General features: G+C 38.2%; 1 protein-coding gene across 2 annotated transcripts; it reads left to right on the top strand.

Annotated features, from left to right (window-relative positions):
- Positions 1-1,642: 1,642 nt before the first annotated feature.
- Positions 1,643-21,521, top strand: BPNT1 (3'(2'), 5'-bisphosphate nucleotidase 1). 2 transcript variants are annotated; one of them, XM_061187305.1, is made up of 9 exons: positions 1,643-1,793; positions 5,942-6,069; positions 9,042-9,146; positions 9,842-9,949; positions 11,188-11,236; positions 12,458-12,549; positions 16,930-17,127; positions 19,523-19,628; positions 20,676-21,519. In XM_061187305.1, the coding sequence occupies exons 2-9, from the start codon at positions 5,950-5,952 to the stop codon at positions 20,822-20,824; spliced, it is 927 nt and encodes a 308-aa protein (XP_061043288.1). In that variant the 5' UTR covers positions 1,643-1,793; positions 5,942-5,949; the 3' UTR covers positions 20,825-21,519. The 2 variants fall into 2 exon arrangements, with proteins under 2 accessions (XP_061043288.1, XP_061043290.1); XM_061187307.1 differs by lacking the exon at positions 5,942-6,069 and having other exon boundaries at positions 20,676-21,521.
- The last annotated feature ends 445 nt before the right edge of the window (positions 21,522-21,966 follow it).

Here is a 21,966-nt window from a genome sequence, read left to right as displayed (position 1 = left end):
AGCAGACACAGATATAGACAGCTAACTAGTGCTTACCAGCAGAGAGAGCGGAAGGGGAAGGGGCAGTATAGGAGTAGGGAAAAAAGGGTTATTATGGGATTATACGAAATCATGTGCAAAATTTTTGAAAATTGTAAAGCACTATAGAATTTAATGAATCTTTTACCCAATTAAAAAAAATGGGGCTTCCCTGGTGGCGCAGTGGTTGAGAATCCGCCTGCCAATGCAGGGGACATGGGTTCGAGCCCTGGTCCGGGAAGATCCCACATGCCGCAAAGCAACTAAGCCTGTGCACCACAACTACTGAGCCCGCGTGCCACAGCTACTGAGCCCGCGTGCCACAGCTACTGAGCCCAGATGCTACAACTACTGAAGCCCACATGCCTAGAGCCCATGCTCGACAACAACAGAAGCCACCACAACGAGAAGCCCGCTCTCCGCAACTAGAGAAAGCCCGTGCACAGCAATGAAGACCCAATGCAGCCAAAAATAAAAATAAATAAATTTATTTTTTTAAAAAAGTGAAAATAAAATAAAGCATATGAAACTAGGAAAATAAGAAAAAAGAAAAGGCCTGGACAGATTGTTGTGGGGTTTTTCGATTGTTTTTCTTCTAAATGAGAATGTAGTGATGGGTTATTTAATTTTAAAATGTTTAAAAATAAAGTAGTTTTATTAATATAAAGGATACCTTTAACAAAAAAAACGACTGTTCCCTTTGATAATTTTTCTTACCCTGAATTCTACTCTGATGAAACAGTGGGTTTGGCTTTCTAATTAGAGAATTTCTGTCTTTAAATGGATGCGTTTAAACAATTTACATTTGTTGTTATAACTGATATGTTTGCCATTAACTCTGTCATCTTATTTTATGTTGTTATATTTTAATCACAGTGCCCTGCTTTTCAATACTGAAAAAAAAGATCATTGCCTCTTCGCTCCGCTGTTCTCACCGCAGGTCGGCTCCCACATCACACAGAAATACAGGCAGAGACACAAGAAGTGTGCTCCTTAAATATATGGTGAAAGCCAAAATGAATAAACAGGCAATTTTTGTTATTGCTTGTTTGTTTTTACTTTTGGCAGTGCAATAAAAGTCGTAATTAGGTTGTTGTTTTTTTTTTTTTTCTGTGCTTCAAAAAAAACAAACAAGAATAATTAATATGGTACATCCGACCAGGAAGAGAGAAAATCTCCCAGGACTAATCAGTAGCCGAATGAAAGGGTCACAGACCCTTTCAGGAATCTGATAAATGCTTAAAAAAATAAAAAATAAACGCTAGTAAAACACTTCTGCATAAAGTTTTCTTAGGGGGAACAGAAGTAGGGGCGTCGTGGACCACCTGAAGCCAGTCCACGGACTCGCAGGGTTTCAAGGTTAAGTAGCCGCCTGCCGCCACGGGGCGGTATCACTAACCCGACAAACATCTTAAGAGTAAACTGTGCGCACAAAGTGGATTGGAAGACACCTGAAACCAGAATGATTACTTAATACACCTTTCGGTTTGACTTCAGGGGACTGGCGCCTATGGAAAGCTTGGAGAAAACACGGACAAGTGGAGCTTTCCGGCGGGTCTGGAGTCAGCCCGGGCGGTGGCAAAGTAGCTGTTCTGCGCCTGCGCCGAACTTCCCGCATGCTCAGTAGCTGAGGTAGGTTTAGTCTGCATCCACTGATGACCTATCCCCGGAGGGTAGGCGCTGTACTGGACGCTGCGGGGGACCTGTTGCTTGATCACGCTTTTTTGGTTACCCCTGAAGTCTCTTTCGTCTGACTTGGTGCCAGTCTTGTCACTGTAAGTAATTTTCTCTCCTGCGGGGCAGCGCAAGGGCCTTAGGCAGATCTGAGTTGTTTATTGTTCCCCTAACTCCACCCCTCTGCACAGATATGAAGAGATTCAAAGGATTTATGTTAAAAAAAAAAAAAAAATAACGCGAATCAGAGTACTTCTCCAGATATTCCGATTTTCGGACCTAGATTCTTGAGTGTCAGCATTTTGATTGTTTACCTGTACTGTTATTTTCGTGCCCCGGGGTCTTTTTATGGCCATATGTCGTTGAAATAACAAGGCAGACTTAGACGGTGGGTTCTTTAGTGCATCCAAATTCAGAGACTGTCTTACGCCTAAAATTAAATTTCGTTAAAATAGCAGACATTCTTCCTACTGCCTTTTCTGGTTGTAGACTTGCTTTATTTATTTAGATTCCCTGAAAATGTAATTTCTAGTTTAAAAGATGTGTACATTTTACTGTTAATAAGATTTTCAAAAAAGCGGTTTCACCACTTTACATCCTCGCTAATAATGCTCAGGAGGATCTTCCCTCACACTCCAGCCAACACTGGGCAAACTTTCTTATCTATGCCAGTCTTACATATGAACAATCATTTCTCATCGTTTTAGATTGCATTTCTTTCATAATTAGTGAAATTGAGCATTTTACGATTTAATGGCCTTTGCTTTTATTTTTCTAAGTATTGCCTATTGGCGTCACTTGCACATTTTTCTGTTGGATCATTCATCTTTTACATATTGATATACGTAAGCCCCTTATGTAACAAAAATTAGCACATTTGTCTAGTATGTGATACAAATTTTTGTTATTTTGTCACTCATCTGTTTGCTTTGTTTATGGTATTTTGGCTATATAGACATTTTAATTTTTATGCCTTCAGATTTATCAGTATATAATGGATTCTTGGTTTTAGTCATGTTTAAAAGTGCTTTTCCAAATTTATAGAACATTTCACTCATGTTTTATCCCCATACTTTTATAGTTTCATTCTTTACTTTTAAAATCATGCATTGATCTGGAATATACATTGATATAAAGAAGGCAAAAAGATTCCAACACTTTTTTAAAAGATTAGCAATTGTCCCCATCATTTTTTGCACAATTAACTTTCCTCCATGATTTGAATTATCACCTTTAGTGTATTTGGATCTGTCTCTGGAATTTATTTGATTGCATTGATTTGTCTCTCAAATTCTGCCCAGGACTAAACTTTTAATTACTATAGTTTTATATCATATTTTGATATATGCTCATTTCTCTTTTTGTCAGAATTTGCTCTGTTATAGTCAAGTTCCAAAAGATAAATTATCTTAGTATTTTGATTGAGAACTCACCATTTATTTATTTATCTTTCTTTTTTTTTTTTATGGTTCTGGCAGCTTTATTGAGGTATAATTATCATACAATCAATGTAAATATTTAAAGTGTATAATTTGATATAATTTGTTTATCCACTCACCTGTTGAGGGACGTTTGGGTTGTTTTCAGATTTTGTCTGTCACAAATAAATCTGCTATAAACATTCATGAAGAAGTCTTGGGACTTCCCTGGCGGTCCAGTGGCCAAGAATCTGCGCCTCCAATGCAGAGGGCGCGGGCTCGATCCCTGGCCGGGGAACCAAGATCCCATGTGCCGCGCTGTTTGGCCAAAAAAAAAAAAAAACAACTAAACAAACAAACAAACAAAATTCATGAGGAAGTCTTTGTGAGGACTTACACTTTTTTTTCTCTTGGCAAATAGCTAGGAGTGGAATGCTGGGTCAGCCAAACTGTTTCCCAAAGTAATTGCACCCTCTTACATTCCCACCTGCAATGTGTGTTACTCTAACCAGTGTCCTGTGAATGATGAGGTCTCCCACTGGCTAGTGGGCGCATGAGCTCCCAAGCCGTGTGAGCTCTGAAGATCACACCTACTGTTCCTTTCGGGAGGTGCATGCCCCGGCTTCAGGTAGTTTCCTCACCTGCCTGCACTGATTAGCAGATGTCCAGAGGTCTCTCTGGTACTCTGCCCTGCACACTCCTATCATCTTGGCCTCCGCAGACACCCAGCTCCATCTCCTCAACTCGGATACTACTGCACTCCCCCTGGGTTCCCATTTCATCATTTATTTTAAGAGCCTAATCCTCATATGCTCACCACCTTTATATTGAATTCAAGATACCTCTCCCAGGCTATGAGAAGAAATGGATCATTTGATTCCTATTGTTTTTGTCCTTCTGAACTAGCCATGTTGACAGCTGTAAAGATTCCTTAAATGATAGGATATTAGGTTGATTGCCTTAAATGTTGTACAACCTTTTTTCATACTCCAAGCCTCAAGCCCAGAACGTTATGAAAAAGAACCTGTGCTGTGATTCTGGGTCATATTGGTAATATTATATCCTCAGAGTCAAAATAATGTGGCAGAAGCTATAGGAATTTTTTTTGCCCTTAATGCTGCCCTAATGTCCCTGCAGGATAGCCAGCAATGAGAATAATCATTGTAATAATGGTTAGCCAGCATTATTGAGTGCTTACCTTGTGCCAGAGACTGATTTTATAATTACCATGACTCTATGTTTTAATACTATTGCTAGCTCCATTTTACCAATCGAGGCACAGAGAATTTAAGTGGCTTTCCCAAGGTCACACAACTAATGTGTGCCAGAGCTAGGAATTGAACACAGGAAGTAGGCTTCAGTGCCTGTGCCTTTAAACCCTGTTTTTGAATAAGCTTTCAGAGAGACATGCTTACAAAAGTTAGTGGTTTACAACCCAGAAGGTGTAAAACTGGTAGAGAAGGAAGTACAGTGGATGTAATCTGAACTGCTATAAGGAAGTTAAGGACTTGCAGCTTCATATTATTGACGTATTTGATAAGTATCCTTTCTACATCCTCCTCTTCCACAACACTTTTGAAAAGATGCATTCAACAAATTTTTTAAACTGTATTTAAGTTAATGGCTAAAGAGAAGAAGACAGTCAGGAGCAGAGTCCTGCAATCTGTCACCAATGACCCTTTTCCAGGTTGAAAGTGAATCATGAATAAAATTATGGGGTAACATTGTTCACCTAGTTATGAGTACACCTAACAGTGGCTCAGGATGGGGGATGAGGGCAGTTGGACCATGATTCAGTCCCAACTGAGGCTCAGCCCACCCCACTGGGAATTTGGAAGCTAGGAAGGCCCATCAGAATTGGGGTGGCAGCCCAGCTGGAGTGAGGAATGGCCTTTACACCCCCCCTGTTGACCAGTTTCAGGTGAAATGACTCTTCTCAGCAGATAAATTCCTAAAGAAAGGTGGCAGCCAAAGACCATCTGTTGGCAGCCCTCTCAGCAGCTGGGGCAGTAAGTCCTTCAACCCCAGAGGGAATCTGGGTGATGTATCCCAGCATCAAAGCAGTCAATAAAATTGCAGGATTTGAATTTGTATTTTCAAAAAGGAAAATACTTGATCCTGAAGACTGTTTTTTTCACATTTTTTATTGGGCCAGGGGCTGCTTGACACTCATTACTTTTCCATATGCTTGGTCTTCAGTCCAGGGGTTATGCTGCTGCTTCTCTTGATTTTGCTACTGATGAGGATGGTAGTCAATAACCAGCAGATTAAATTTTATTTAATCTCTAAAGGAATATTCACTGAGTTTCAGAAACTAAATGTAATCACATGCAGTCCCTCCTCTTTTTAATTACTTCCCACATACACACATGTCCCTTATGCTCTTCATATCTGTCAGCACTTACCAGTTTTATGTTATAGACATTAGGTTACAGTATTTTACCCGCAGCCCACCAAAATATTAGCTCCTTAAGGGCAGATATTATACCTTATTTTTTAGCCCCTGAAGCACCGTCCACAGCCTTTGCACATTACACTCGTCATACATAAAACTTTTTCACATGTTCATAGTCCTGGGCCAGTTACCCCCATGCCTCAAAATGTCCCATCTGCAGAGAAAAAGAATACTATAGAATTTATTGGGAGAGCTAATGCTGAAATGGAGTCTTTTTCCAAGTCTCTCTTAGTAAATGTTTATCAGAGAATCTACACAGTTAATTGAAGCAGTCCCAAGTAAACACTGAATACCTATGTGTTGAATTGAATTCAAGTAAATGAAACCAGCAGTTGTCTTTGAAAGTAACATAACATTCCTCTCGATTTTCCTTTAGGGCACATCATGGCTTCCAGTCACACTGTGTTGATGCGGTTGGTGGCTTCAGCATATTCTATTGCTCAAAAAGCAGGAACGATAGTCAGGCATGTTATTGCTGAAGGAGACCTGGGTATCGTGGAGAAGGTACTGAAAGTCTCGTCTCATTTCATACCAACTCTGTTTTTGTCCCTTGAGGTTTAGCTAACAGGATATAATAATCTGGACAGACTTTAATAGTTGAAATAGTCAATGGCTCTCTTATGGAGATTGCAAGACCCTTAGTTCAAATGGGCTCCATTTCTGCTCTGCAGAGGACTCCAGACTTCCTACCTCCAAAACCTTTATTTATATGACTGGGCCTTCTAACCGCTGTCTAGCTCCAGAGCGCTGGAATCAAGCTTCATATCCTGAAGTAATCTACTTCATGCAAAGCTGTGCAGTCCTTGGTGAACTTGACATGTTTGGTAACATCTGGCATTTAAATAAGTATCCCCTATATTCAAAGCTTTAAAATGTTTTTTCTGCATGGAAAAGAAACCTAAAGCAAAGGTTTTCTTTCCAGTATGGTAATTAAAAACTTAGGAAAATTAACAGAAAGATAGTTTATAGTGGTAGTTGATTCTTAAAAGAAGTCCCACCATGCATGTGTTCTAGTTTAAAATATAATTTCTTCCACAAGATTTGATGATTATTTCACATTACAAATTTTAAGTGTAAGTTTCCACATATTGACTTTTTGTCATAATCTTTAAGGAAGATTGTATTGTAATTTTGCCCAAGTGGGAAAATTTTAGGATATGATAAACATTTTAATGACTTGAAATAGAGATGTAGTTAAGACGCTCCTTTATGATTACTCAAGCATCTACTTAAGGCTATTTGTATAAAAAAATAAGGACCTTATATATAAGTAAAAAACAACTTAGAAATAAGTTCCTGTGAACTAATTATAGGATATTCAACGTAACTACTTTTAAAAATTAAGAATAAAAATCACAAGAACTAGTAAAATAAATCTCATTTCCTTTTTTGATAGATTTATGGGCTTAATAGTATAGAAAATAGATATAGGGTATCTTGATTTTGAAATCAAAATTGATTTGAATCAACTTTAAAAAAAAATTTGTTATAGTCCCTCATTTTCCATTTTCTAAAAGCATTCAAGCTATTTATAATATATAGATGATATTTCTCATCCCCCATCCTGAGCCACTGTTAGGTGTACTCATATAACTAGGTGAACAATGTTACCCCATAATTTTATTCATGATTCACTTTCAGGCTGGAAAAGGGTCATTGGTGACAGATCGTAGGACTCTGCTCCTGACTGTCTTTTTCTCTTTGATCATTAAGTTACGTACAGTTTAAAAAATTTGTTGAATGCATCTTTTCAAAAGTGTTGTGGAAGAGGAGGATGTAGAAAGGATACTTATCAAATATGTCAATAAAATGAAGCTGGAAGGGCTAGTTGTTGTATTGGATTACAGAATAAGTATTCAAAATAGTTGCAAACTCTGAGAAAGGTGGGCCAAATTCAACAAGATATTACAATAGGAATAAAGTCCTATATTAATGTTCAAGTAATAAGGGGGGAGTCTGATTCAAATTTGTGTGAAAAAGAGGTTTTAGTTGATCACATACATGCTCAATGACAAGCCAACAATGTAAAACAGCTACTTTCAGAAGGCTACTAATCTTACTATCTTTTCTTTTTTATTGTTTTCTCTATTATGAAACATAGGAAGTGGAGAAAAATAGCAAAAAGTACAAAATCATCTATTAGGCCACCACCGCCAATATTTTGGATCATATCTTTGCATATTTTTCTCTTAGCATTATTTATTTTGTTTAAATTGATTTTCTCTTGTGATTATATTAGATGGACCACTTTGTAGCTGATAGCTAAAGATTAATAGAAATACAGTGTTCAAGTTAGAAAGAAAGATAATAACCTCACTGTCTCTCTACTGGTCAGACACTTCTAGTACTTTATATCCACTTGTTGACACCTCATTTTAAAAGAGACAGGGCAAAACCAGATTTGTCACACAAAGTATCTAGAATGGTGAGATCTGGCACTATGTCGGTAGAAAGAGCAGGAAATATCTTATCCTAGAGAAGAGTTGGGAGAGCTTTCCTCATAGAGTTGAATGGCTATCAATGCGTCTTTTTTTCTCTGGAGCAGTGGTCTCTAAACTGGATTGATAGGTAAGTAATCTTCAATTTCAACAATTCTTTTAAGTAGTTTCATTCCACAGATATTTACAGAGCACCTACTGTGTGCCAGGCACAGTTCTTTAGAAAATAAAACAAAGATCTCTGCCTTTGTGGCACTACATTCTAGCAAAATTGTTCTTTACATCGAGACAACCAGCAGACTTCACTGTGGCAGAAAAGAGTTTGATTTTCGTAGTCATTCCTTATATCATTACGAAGTATTGCGAAAGATCTGCTATTTAAGATAAAATAATGTGTAAATCCACCTAAACAGGCATGTATAAATTGCAACATGTCCTAATTCTCTGAAAGCAAGCTAACCAAGGAAGTGGTCACTGTCTTTCACAAGTGTGACTATATGAGTTATGGATTGAGTTGAGTGCCATAGGTGAGTTATGTAGTAAATATTACTGCCATTCACTTTTATTTTTTATATAGTTTAGAAATAAACATTTTGAAATAAGAAATAACAAATCGTTCTGAGGACCTCTTGAATTATTAAAATTAGGATTAATGAGTGGAGTTTATAGAAGGATCCATATAAGAAATACCTTTTAAATAACTAAAGAGTTATTTATTATTATTAACTGCCTTGAAAATTGTGAATTTCCTGTCTGTCAACCTGCTTAAGCAAAAGATTGATGTAGAGATCTTATAAAAGGAATTTGTGAACTGGGGGAGAAAGTGTTCTAAGTAATTTAAAAGCTCCTTTCCAAACTTTAGCCACTATAAATCCCATGAGAAAAACCAAGCCAAGAAACTGACTCATATGATGTTAAGGTCGATCAATCTTAAAACAGACAGTGTAATTTAAATGGATATAGATAATCACGCATGAGGCATCAAAGAACAACTTATTTCATACTTAGTTCTGCTAAAATGTGCATTCTTTGTTGCAGACCTGTGCAACAGACCTGCAGACCAAGGCGGACCGATTAGTTCAAATGAGCATATGCTCTTCTTTGGCACGGAAATTCCCCAAACTAACAATTATAGGGGAAGAGGTAAGACTATCGTATATTTTTTTTAATCCCTGTTTACTGTATGGATTTGTAATTGCCCCTTTAGTGATTTATACACCACTTTTATGATTTCAAGCATTATATTTTTGTGTTTTAACACAAAAATAACTATCATGTTTCTTGGACTTTCAGAAAATATCTGCTTTTAATATTTTGGTTTATTTCTAGGCCAGATGTGTCAGTTCTTGACCATAGATGATATGGTTATTGTTGTGACATTCCACATACAAAGTATAAGATGGGTAGAGTTCTAGAACTTTGGAATAAAATGGGCTTTATTGTTCCTGTTTGTTTGTTTTTTTAATTAAGGCTTATTTGCATACTTACTCAAAGACTAACACTGTGACGGTGAAGGAATTGACATCTCATGTATTTGAGAGTTAGGCATAGCTGATGGCAGAGCCACTTGTGTAAATAAGTGTATAATACTTAAAAATTCTTTTCTTTTTAATCCTTGTTCAGGATAATGAAGTTGGGATCCTTTGTAATCAACTTTGATGAGCCATACGTGGTTGTTTTTGCAATTTTATTCAGTGTGCTTTAAAAGCTCTAAATAGAAATGGTAAACAGGAAGGACTAGTGAAAACTATGATACTGCATTTCTTCTTGTTTCTGAGACAAACAGTATTCTGTAAACAGCAACCAGCTTCGGTCATCATCAGTGTTCTCTGCTTTAGGATCTGCCTCCTGAAGATGTGGATCAAGAGCTGATTGAAGATGGTCAGTGGGAGGAGATACTGAAGCAACCATGCCCATCACAGTACAGTGCTATCAAAGAGGAAGATGTATGATCCATGTTATTACTTAACTCTCTATTAATCTTCAGTTTTTGTCGTAGTAAAGGAAATAAAGTTTGCCATCATGATGAAAACTTGGTAGTTATAAAACAAGGGAAACCAGGAACTTGAAATCTTTCAGAGCCAACATATAAGTGCCTGGCAACCATATGGGATGTCTGACCTATTAACTTCGAGTTCATTTTCTCATCCTATTGATTTCCTCTTCACTCTAAAACTGTTATTAAAAATACTTTTGGGGGAATTCCCTGGCAGTCCAGTGGTTAGGACTGGGCACTTTCACTGCTGGGACCTAGGTTCAGTCCCTGGTCAGGGAACTAAGATCCCGCAAGCTGTGTGGCACGGCCAAAAACCAAAATACTTTTAGGGAGAAAATCTAATTTGTTATTTAGTAAATTTGGTAGTAAAACATTTCATTGGTAATTGGAGCTGGAAGAAGATGAAATGGATTGCTACCTTATATTTTTGGAAGGCCATAAAAATTACCCCCCTTGCTTTTTATAGTTGCTTAAATTAAATCTATGACTTCAGATAACTATCAAACTTCTTTAATTTTTGAGTTTTAATTTATTTAACACTCATTCGTTGAGCACTTACTATGAGTAAGGCACTTTGTTCTGTGATATGGAGTATAGAAAAGAAAGATGTGGTGTCTCCCGTCAGAAATATGCCCTCACAAATTTACATCAAGCATCTAGTGGTTAATGGCTGCATATCCTGAATCATATTAAAAGTCCTAAGAAGAGCGGATTTCTTTTTTATGCTACTGCCAGTTTTATAAACCATTCATTTTTCTTGGCCGTATATACGTGTGTCCTTACGATAATCAGACTGTCATCATTTATCTTAAATCAACATTTATATATAAAAACGAGTAGCATCCACACAAAACATTTTTGGTGCCACTTTCAAGTTTTCCTTATATCACCATCTAGAGCCCAGGATGTTCATGGCCACATGTTTAGTGTTCAGGTAACAATAAACTTTTACCAGTTAACCATTTTATATTAAAAAAATTTTTTATTGTAGTTGATTTACAATGTGTTAATATTTTATTACAAAATATTTTTTTACTATTATTATTTAATTATTACAAAACTGATGACCTTGGCTTAAGCCACCCATAATATAGTTTCAAAAATTAAAAAAAAAGTAGTTTTAGTTTATCTATTTAAATCAATTTTTTAAATTTTAGATGCTCAATTTGGACATTTCCTCTTTTTTAGCTTGTGGTCTGGGTTGATCCTCTGGATGGTACCAAGGAATATACTGAAGGTTGGTATCTCTTTTATATTTGTATTTGACAGCGGTGGGACTAATATATGATGTTTAGTTGTAAACATTTAATCTCCTTCAAATACCACCCCCCCATACTCCACCAGTCCCACAATCCTAATGTCCCCTAGATGAAAATAACTAACATTAAACCGATGTAACCAAAGGGACTATACTGAACCCCCAGCTTTATTGGGTAGAAAAATGATGAGAAGTGTCACTGTATCGCCTTGCTCTGCCACCATCCCATGCCCATCCCTCACTCGCTTCCTCTGAGAACTGCTGTCTCACTTCACAGCCTCACCTCTAAAGATGGGTTTTGAAACACAGTGCAATATTTCTCCTTCCTGAAATTATCTAAGATGAGCAAAATTAGAAAGCAGCAAATTAAAATAAAGTTGGCAACATTAAAGTGAGAAGTGCCAGGCTCAGAGCCAGAGTGGTAGGTTTTAGGAGCGTAGCATAAGCTTAGATTCTTATTTTTGAGAGGAAGATCAACGTAGGTTTTCTTATATTGGTTCGCAGCTGAACAAAGAAAACTGTCTCATAATTCCTAGAAAAAACTCTCTGTCCTTGGATGAGACATATCTACGATGAGTGAATCCCGTAGTACGTGTGAAAACGTCTCTGTAATCCATTGAGAAATAGGGGAGCTCTAGGCAGCTTTAGTGAGTGTAAGAACACCTAAACAGCTTGTTCAGCTCTCAACTCCAACCTCCAGAGGTTTTGATTCACTAGGTCTGCAAAGGAGCCTTGAGAATCTGTACTGAAAAAATTGAGCCAGTTAATTCTAATGCTGCTTGTTAGTCCATCGGCCCCACTGTGAGAAATCTTAATTTAGAGGCTTGAAATGCAAATCTAGAGAGTAATCCTGGAATCGAGAGTGATCTAGCAGGCAGAGGTGAGTCAGATGGTGGTAGAGGGGGGCACAGAGGAATCTAATGATGATGGCTGCGGAGTTATGGCTGATTTACTTGATTGGTTTACAGATTATTACTAATGAGACCATGTGTATCAATTCAATTAAGTGGCCGTGGTCCCTACTTCTGTCCCTGGCCAACTCTCATAATTTGTGTATTTTGCCGGAAGTAGGTTTAATCATGGATGAATCATTGTAAATTCCTTACCTTTATTGCAAAAATAACTTGGAGCCATTGATGTGCTGATGATGAGTCATAACCTGAGAAAGTTATGTAATTGATATGAATTTCTTCTTTTTAGGTCTTCTTGACAATGTAACAGTTCTTATTGGAATTGCTTATGAAGGAAAAGCCATAGCAGGAGTTATTAACCAGCCATATTACAACTACCAGGTATTACTATAAATGATACCAAAATATTTTATTAGATAAATAATTATGGTATTATATGATTCTTAATGTTATCTGATCCAATGATTTCTAGCTTGGTTGCACATGCAATCATCTGGGGGAGCTTTTCAAAGTAAGGATTCCCAGGTCATACCCCAGATGTATTGAATCAGCTCCTCTGGGGGGTGTTGATACCAGGAATGTGTATGTATGTATGTGACTGTACACAGACACACTGTATGATTTGCACAGATTTTTAATGTATGCCTTATGATTCAAATCATAAGCAAAAGCTTGGGAATTACTGATATGGCTCTTGGTTAGCTTGGTCATTGAGACACCTGATTTACAGGTGGTGCTTGAAGCACGTTGAAGAAATGAACCATTTCAACCAAGAAAAGAGGCTAGCCATGTTGTTTTGCAGGTAATACTACATAGTGCCTAAATTATAGTCAGCATTAACTAAATATGTTCTTGTACTCTTTTCTCTCATTTTGTCTCTCTAATCTGCTTTGACTTTCTCCTATACTCCCAGGAAATTGTCTTCCTTAGAAGTAAGAGGCTAATGTAATTCCAAATCAGGAATATACTGTTAGATCACGTTAAATGTTAAAGGAAATTGTTGCAATAAAATACTTAAGGTATTTACATTAGTGTGACCTTGATAGAACTTTGGAGAAACAAAGTAACCAGAGTGGGGACTATTACTTCTGAATTTTCCAGTTTGAGTGAAGAGCAGGATTAATCTCCATTTCTAAGATAAATTTGTTTTTTTTTAATATCATTTATGTGATTATAACTTTTTATTTATAATCATGTGCATCTTACGATTATTCAGCAAAAATATTTTTGCATTCATTACTGGGAAAGTCTCATATTGAACTGCTTAAGAGTCCATTAATTCTTTTAATATGACTAATGTTTATACAGTATTATATGCAGACACAAGTTTGCAGTCATCATGTAAACTTTAAAGCAAGCTAGAACTGATACTTGAAATAGGGGCATTTAATTCACAGATAATATTGCAGTGCATGGCACCTTTTATCAAAAAAAGATTTAAGCCCTTAGGAGTTGTTAACAATTTCCATCACTTCTTTCTAAGATTAGAAAAATTGTATTCATTTTCCACAGAACAATGAAAATCAAAAGTTAAGGGAACCCAGGAATGAAGCAAAGGTGAGGAAAATAGCTAGGCTTTTGGCTGCACTAGTGGGTAGAAAAGAGGTGGGCAACCTGTGGTACCCCAGGAGTCACCGTCCATCCCAGGTACCAGCTCATTTTCTCCTGCTCTGCTTCTCTCCTTTGTTACCTGTCCCTTCCCCACATTCCCTTCTGTACACTTTCTTTCTCTTCTCTCTTCCTTCTCTCTTGCTTATGCCTTAAAATCTGTTGCAACAAGGAGAAAAGTTGCTTAGCTTTGTTGGTAGTTTTCAAGGCTGCATGTCCAATTTAAAGTCATTATCATCATAGCTAACATTTGTCAAGAGCTTACTGTGTACTGACAGACTCGAGGGATTCACATGCATTATCTCATTCTGATACTCACCAAAATCCTTTAAGGAAGCCTTTATCCCTGTTTTAAAGAAGAGGAAACTGAGACAAGTAACCTGCCCTAGTTGGTCAATGGCAGATCTGGGATCTACACTGCAGTCCAAGCTCTTAGCCATTTCTCTATATTGCTTTCTTGAGCCAGATAAAAGAGTTTTTTTAAATTTTATTTATTTATTTATTTTTGGCTGTGTTGGGTCTCCGTTTCTGTGCGAGGGCTTTCTCTAGTTGTGGCAAGCGGGGGCCACTCTTCATCGCGGTGCGTGGGCCTCTCATTATCGCGGCCTCTCCTGTTGCGGAGCACAGGCTCCAGACGCACAGGCTCAGTAGTTGTGGCTCACCGGCGCAGGTGCTCCGCGGCATGTGGGATCTTCCCAGACCAGGGCTCGAACCCGTGTCCCCTGCATTGGCAGGCAGTTTCTCAACCACTGCGCCACCGGGGAAGCCCAAGCCAGATAAAAGACTTTTTACAATTCAGACTTTATTACTGCTTCTCACAGATACTGAAGCTGGGAAGCACTCAAAGGAGAGAGCATGGAATAGTGCAAAGAAACCCAGTCTGTCTGTATATCGGAGGTAGCTCCTTAACCATTAGGAATCTTACGGAACTCATCAGTAAGGTGAAAATGTTAGCCTTTTTCACCCCCAGACAGTTGGTGTGGGAACTCCGAAGGAGGGAGTCAGCAAGAGAGGCTGAGAGATCAGGAGCACAGAGGAAGGCTAGCTGGCTGCCTCATGGGATTGCATTTACCTCATCCGGGCGCCAGATTCCACGGTCCCATCCTCTTTGCTGACATATTCATTCACAGAGGTCATCTGAGTTTTTAGGGACCAGAATGCTCATGTCCTCTATTTAGTATGCTTTCCTTTCGTTTTCGGAATAACTGGAGAGCTGAATTAATAAATAGGTTTCTTGAGCACATGAAATTAGTCTCAGCAATTGGGCTGAAGCATAACGAGCACACAGAGCCTCTCTGTACTTTTCCGATTCCAGCCTCTCCTGTAGTGTGAACTCAAGCGGGAAGAGGGGAAGCACTCGAACATATATTGAGCCCCCAGTGCTTGTTTTTTGGTTCCTGTGTTGCCCCATTTGCTGGGAGTACTGTCCGCACAAAGCCTTCAGCTCTCAGCCTCTTTGGGGATTGCCTCACCTGTGAGGAACACGCCCCTTCCCAAGGCAGTCCATTTCTAGTGACTGATGATTGGAGGGGTGTAGAGGCCTGGCATCTCATCCCAGTTTGGGATGTGTTCTCCCCAGTTTGGTACAACTCTGAAGAGCCATTCTGGCTCCAGAGCTCCCCATGGGGTTGGCTGAAGCTGTGGTCGTGTCTGCATCACAGCTCGATTTCTCCCCCTACCCACTCCCCTCCCTTCCACAGGTGTTGATCCCAAGGGCCGTCCTTAATAAACACCCTACCTATCTCAGGGTCTGCTTCCCAGGGAATCCAACCCTGCAGCCCAAGCATATTTCACTATAACAGCACCCAGAGTACTGCTGTAGGGTAAATAAGATGATGTGTGTGAAAGCATTTTGAGAAGTAAACCGAGGTAGTCTACTAGTTTAGTGACGAGAAACATTGGCTTTTTAAAAAATTTTTATTTATTTATTTTTGGCCACGTCCTGTGGCATATGGGATCTCAGTTCCCCGACCAGGGATCGAACCCATGCCTCCTGCAGTAAAAGTGCAGAGTCTCAACCACTGGACCACCAGGGAGGTCCCGAAAAATACTGGCTTTGAACACAGATGAGCCTGAGTTTGATTATGATCTTCCTAGAGTCCTTGGTCAGGTTACCGAATGATTCCAAAACTCATTTTTCTCATCTGTAAAATAAGGATGATAATACTATTTCATGGGATTGTTCTGGGGATTAAATGAGATAATATATGTAAAGCACTTAGTATGGTGCGTGGTACATGTTTAGTATTAAGTAAAAATATATGTCTGTATGTCTACTCTATTGATATAGTGGTATTTTGGTGACTTTGTGTTAATCTTTTATGCATCAGGTTTACTTTCCATGAAATACCGGTTATGTTTTTCTATATGAAGTGTATAGTTATAACAGTGTGGCTGAAACTTCTTTGAGTGCTGCAAAGGAAAATATAGATTCTGGGATTGCATTGTCATTGTCATTTTACCACCACAATTGTCAGTAAAATCTTTTAACCCTGACCCCATTATACATGGCCACTCTTCAGTATCGGCGTATTCACTCGCTTTATCTCTATAGCAGCATTATTATATTATCACCATTACCCATTCCCATAGTAATGTGATCCTTATTGTTCCTTGGACAATGAAAAGTAATCAATACACGGTGTTTCATTTCCTGGGGACTTAACGTACCTTTTGCAAACAGCTATTTTCAAATACAATAATGAGATTGTTGGGTAATTCTGAAAGGAACAGGAATCAGTATGTGATGTTGCCTTTCCTGAAGACTCCAGGGAATAACCAGAAGTTCCTTTCCGTACCTTTGGAACCCAATTATTATTATTTTTTTTTGGCCGTGCTGTGTGGCTTGTAGGATCTCAGTTCCACGACCAGGGATAGAACCCAGGCCACGGCAGTGAAAGCCCAGAATCCTAACCACTAAGCCACCAGGGAACTCCCTGAAACCCAATTATTAACCAAAACAACAATGAGAATAATCAGTTGATGTTCTCAGGAAAATTTCTTTGTCGATGATACTGCTTTTGTACTTTATAACATTATCATGTTTTTATTTTTAAAAAATCATGCTGCTAATATAACTAAATGTTCTATTTATGGCGAACCTTTCTCTCCAGATGATGACAAGCTTTGCCACTGTTTCACCCATTTACATAGGCAGGACCAGATGCTGTGTTGGGGAGAACAATCTGGGGAGTTTTAGGTTTAGGTGCCTTCGGGTTTCAGCTGAAAGAAGTGCCTGCCGGGAAACACATTATCACAACTACCCGGTCCCACAACAGCCAGTTGGTTACGGACTGCGTTGCTGCTATGAACCCTGATGATGTGCTGCGAGTGGGAGGAGCAGGAAATAAGGTACCAAACTCCATCCATCATCTACCCTGAAATGCAACTGAATCATTAAAAGAAATACTGAGCTGTTACAAAATGTGAAATAAGAGTTTGGGAGAAGAGATTAAAGATTGTAATTTGCCATTAAAGACACATTTCAGCAACATTTGAATTTTTTTTTTTTTGGCCGTACCACGTGGCATGTGGGATCTTAGTTCCCCAATCAGGGATCAAACCTGTGCCCCCTGCAGTGGAAGCACGGAGTCCTAACCACTGGACCACCAGAGAATTCCCTGAATTTTTTTAAATGTTGTGGTTCAAGTCTTTTTTATCTAAGAGAATTCAGTGATAAGCCATTTGGATAAGACCCCGGGCCTCTTGCCAGTCCTTATTTTCTCAAGAACCCTCTTGGATTACTTCCCAGACATTTCTTCTACCGACTCCAGGATGGGCCTGCCTGCCCATTTCTGGATACTTACCCCATTCATTCACCTAGGCTCCCATCCTCCTGAGAACATTGTGAATTGGAACACAATTTGATCTCCATCCCTGATCTCTTCTCATCTGATTGCCCCTTGGTTGTCATGATGACATCCATCAGGTATCTCAAATTCGGCATCCCCAGTTGGAACGCATCCTCTTTCTACCTGCCCCCAGATGTGTTCCTCTCCCTACTTCCTATCTGCTTAATGGCACCGCCATTTTTCTAACTGTTCTAGCCAGACATCTGAAAGCCATCCTAGCCTCCTTCCTGCCTCACATCCTATCAATCTGATCCTACCTATAGATCTTCTTAATTCTTCCCTAATGTCTCATCCATCTCAACCGCCAGGGCCCTAGGTGAAACCTGTCATCATCCCTCAACCAGCCTTCACAGCAGCTTCCAAAGTGATCTCCCTCTAAAAGCATTTACTTATAAGAGGATGAAAAATGGAAGTTTAAAAATAGCAGTATTTTGAAAAAAAATGTAAAATATTTCAAAGTAAAAATATATTCCTGATAGTCACTGAAATATGATTTCTCTTTGCCCCTACTTTTGTAACTACGAAATGCCATTACCTCTTTTATTCCCAAGGAGGTACCATTCCCTGTAGGAGCAAAGTCCCCACCCTACACAGCTCCCACCTTTTCTCCTTGCAAAGACCTTGTTGGGCAGTTCTTAACTTTTCTGCATCAAGGACCTCTTTGAGAATCGGACGAAAGCCACAGTCCCTCTTCCCTCAAAAAATATACCTGGCGTAGTTCTTGGCACAAAATAAGGCTTGACACAGATTTCTTAAAAGAAAGAGAAAGCTTTTACTCAGAAGTCTGCAGCAAGGGTTAATGGTTTGAACGTGTCATTGACTACAGTAATCCTAAAAAGAATAGCTGGTTACCTTGTGTTCACTGAGGCTCTCCTCATTCTCCCAGGCTGGCATCTTCATCTCAATATTTGAAGTCTGAATTTTACAGCACTAATTACTTTACAGTATAACCAAAAAATAAGTCAAGCAACTAATGAAAGGCTGATAGCAAGTTACTGCTGAGAGTCATGCGGTTTCTATTGGTGACCTCAGATTTTTTTTTTTTGGCTACACCACGTGGCATGCGGGATCTTAGTTCCCTGACCAGTGATCAAACCCGCGTCCCCTGCGGTAGAAGCATGGAGTCTTAACCACTGGACCACCAGGGAAGTCCCTCAGTGACCTCAGTTTTGTATGAATATTACAGGCATTAGTAAGATGACTATTTGGTTTGATTTGATTTGATTTGATTTTTATTTATTTATTTATTTTTTGGCACACTGTGCAGCTTGCGGGATCTCGGTTCCCCAACCAGGGATCAAACCCGCACCCCCTATAGTGGAAGCACGGAGTCTTAACCACTGGACTGCCAGGGAAGTCCAAGATGACTCTTTTAAAATTCATACTTTGGTAGCAGAAATAGCAACAGATATGATACCAAAACAAAGACTTATGAAACTGCTTGTTAGACTAGTCAGCATCACATATCTGTTAGGACTTATTACAACCTATACATTATTGTACTGCTTGATATTTCTGTATCCTTTATATAATGATGGTCAAATTTTTACAAGATTAAAAAGCTTTATTTTTTCTACAACAAATATATATTGCTTTTACTGTAAGAAAAAAAAAACAGCATAAAAAAGAAAACCTTATTTTAACTAACTTAGAATATAGAGACCATTCAGATATCCTCCTTGTAGCTTATTTGACTTCTTTTTTTCCCGTCAGATGACTACATTATTATGCATGTATTCTGTATATTTCTTCATAATACTCATTTACACCTGCTAAAGGCTTTAACCCAAGTCTGACAGAGGAATTGAAATATACTGATAGAAACAAGCAGTTTCTCTTTATTTGTACCTCAGTTATTTCATGGTTGAGGGATAATTATTCTCTTAACCTTACAGATTATTCAGCTGATTGAAGGCAAAGCCTCTGCTTATGTATTTGCAAGTCCTGGATGTAAGAAGTGGGATACCTGTGCTCCAGAAGTCATTTTACATGCTGTGGGAGGTTAGTCCATTTTATTTGGGGGAATTACAGTTTTTATACAGTTTTCGTATTATGCTAGGACATGATATTTCAGTAATGTTACTTTACCTAGACTCTTAGGATATAAAAGATGGAAGGAAAGTTAGAGGTTATCCAATCTAAACCTCGCATTTCATAGGTGAGAAAGTAGATTTTCAGTGAATTCATTTTCCTTTAGTTACAGTTTCTCTTTTGGACCTTGATCTGCACACAGTTCATTTAATTAAACCCTTATTAATTTATGGCTTTAATGCTTTTAGGGGTTTTTTTTCTTGAAAAGTAAAATATTCATCATCATCATCATTAGTTTCTTTTGAGCCAATATTGTATTGGTATATGTCTCAGTGCTAGCGCTTAAAGATCATAGAGTTGGAAGTTTTTTTTAATCTGCCTGCAAAAATACTACAGATATATACATAGCAAGATGATTTTTCTAATTCAAATAGACGTCAGATCACATCTACTCTTAAACACTTGATTTTTATTTTATCATTTCTCCTGGTACATTATTGTGTCGATATCTCAGCATATTACATGACAAGGAAGTTAAATTCATCACGATCCATTCTCATTAGAATGTTAAATGAGACAGTAATATAACACAGTTATGTTTTATGAACATACTTCACTTAAACTCTTACCAAATAAAGTGTTACTAATAAATGGTAGAATGAAGAAAACACTTTTGAGACCGGGAATCGTGGGTGATGGAGTATAACCAATAGGAAACGTAATCACTCCAGGAAAAGGGAAATTATTGATACTGAGAAGTATAAATTGAAAATACTAAGTGAAATTATTTTAATCAGGGAGAAAAAATAATGATTTAGCCTTTAGTTAGTCAAGTTCCTCTGTAGTCTTAAATTGCAAGTGAATTAATACTTAGCCTTTGTGGTCACGCATTATCTTCCTTATTTTATCCAGAATTCAATGGATATTATTATATAGGGAAGCAAGAAGCTCTTAGAAATAACTAGAAACATAATGATCCAATCAGCCATTGACATTGTATTGATGTTTTTTCCATAGGCAAGTTAACCGATATCCATGGAAATGCCCTTCAGTATAACAAGGAAGTGAAGCACATGAACTCAGCTGGCGTCCTGGCCACACTGAGGAATTATGACTACTATGCAAGTCGAGTTCCTGAATCTGTTAAAAATGTACTTGTTCCTTGAAGGGAAATCTCGTCGACTCAGCCAGGAGAAGGACTTGCTCCTCAAAATAATACATTTTAAAACTAACTGGATGGAATTTGAGCTCTACCTTTACTTCATTCACTGTTGATCACCGATTTACATTTGGTTACTTAGGAGTAGAAAATTGAATTTTTAAACATCTTGATTAATGAATCAACCAGACCAATTTTAACATCTGGAAAACTTGTAAAGTCAGTATATTTCACATTTCATTTTTCCTCGTTTTATTTGGAGCAATGAAAGAAAAGCTTAGTTCCAACTGGCCATCCTGGTGCACTGTTGAATCAGCATTCCTGTTTTGTAAACCAGATTTCTTTAGGGCACAGAACCACAAGTTATTACCTAAATCTCATTCTTGTCTTTCACAGTAATGTAAAAAGTTTTCCTACTCCCATTCTGAATACATTAAAATATCATTCTATATGTTGATGAAACAGATTTTGGAGAAACATTTCTTTATAATAAATCATTTAATTCTAGGTCTCTCTGTTATTCACCAGCTTTTTTTGTTTTTAAGTAGTTGGAAACTATGTATTCTCTACTGTGGGCATTACTTTATTCTTATGACATCATTATGCAGTTTAACTGTGGAAAGTTAGGTAATTGCTCCTATTCCTTCCAAAGGAAGATTATAATGTATGCTATCAAAATTATTCTGACATTCTGCCTAGGTTTTTATTTTTTGGGTCTCTGTCCTGTGCTTTTAAATAAATTTCTCTCATTGTATTAAGCAAGTGGTTTAAATTAATCATTCCCAAACCCACTGCATGTCAGAATCACCTGGGAAGCTTTTCAGAAAATACGAATTCACAGGCTCCAGCCAAGTGGTTTTGTCTTAAAATTCTGTGTATTTTAAGACAGCTACTCCAGGGATTCGGCAGTCATTTAAGTGTAACACTCACTAGAGACGGTGTTGGAGTACTGTTTTCACAAGGCAGCTGCAGGAAGAGGTCTTTGTGGCTTTGACACCATTGGCCCCTCTCCCTCTTGCAACTCTCTTCTCACTGTCCTGTTTTTCTTCTTCCCCCTAATAGCCACTCGTACTCAGTCTCCTTTCTTGGTTTCTCTTTGTCTCCCTTTCCTTGAATGTCAGTATTCACCATGATTCTGTCCTAGGTTCT

This window comes from Eubalaena glacialis, chromosome 3 (assembly GCF_028564815.1).
Source record: "Eubalaena glacialis isolate mEubGla1 chromosome 3, mEubGla1.1.hap2.+ XY, whole genome shotgun sequence".
Lineage (NCBI taxonomy): Eukaryota > Metazoa > Chordata > Mammalia > Artiodactyla > Balaenidae > Eubalaena > Eubalaena glacialis.
Note: the sequence above shows the minus strand (reverse complement) of the source record. Positions and strands in the feature narration are given on the sequence as shown.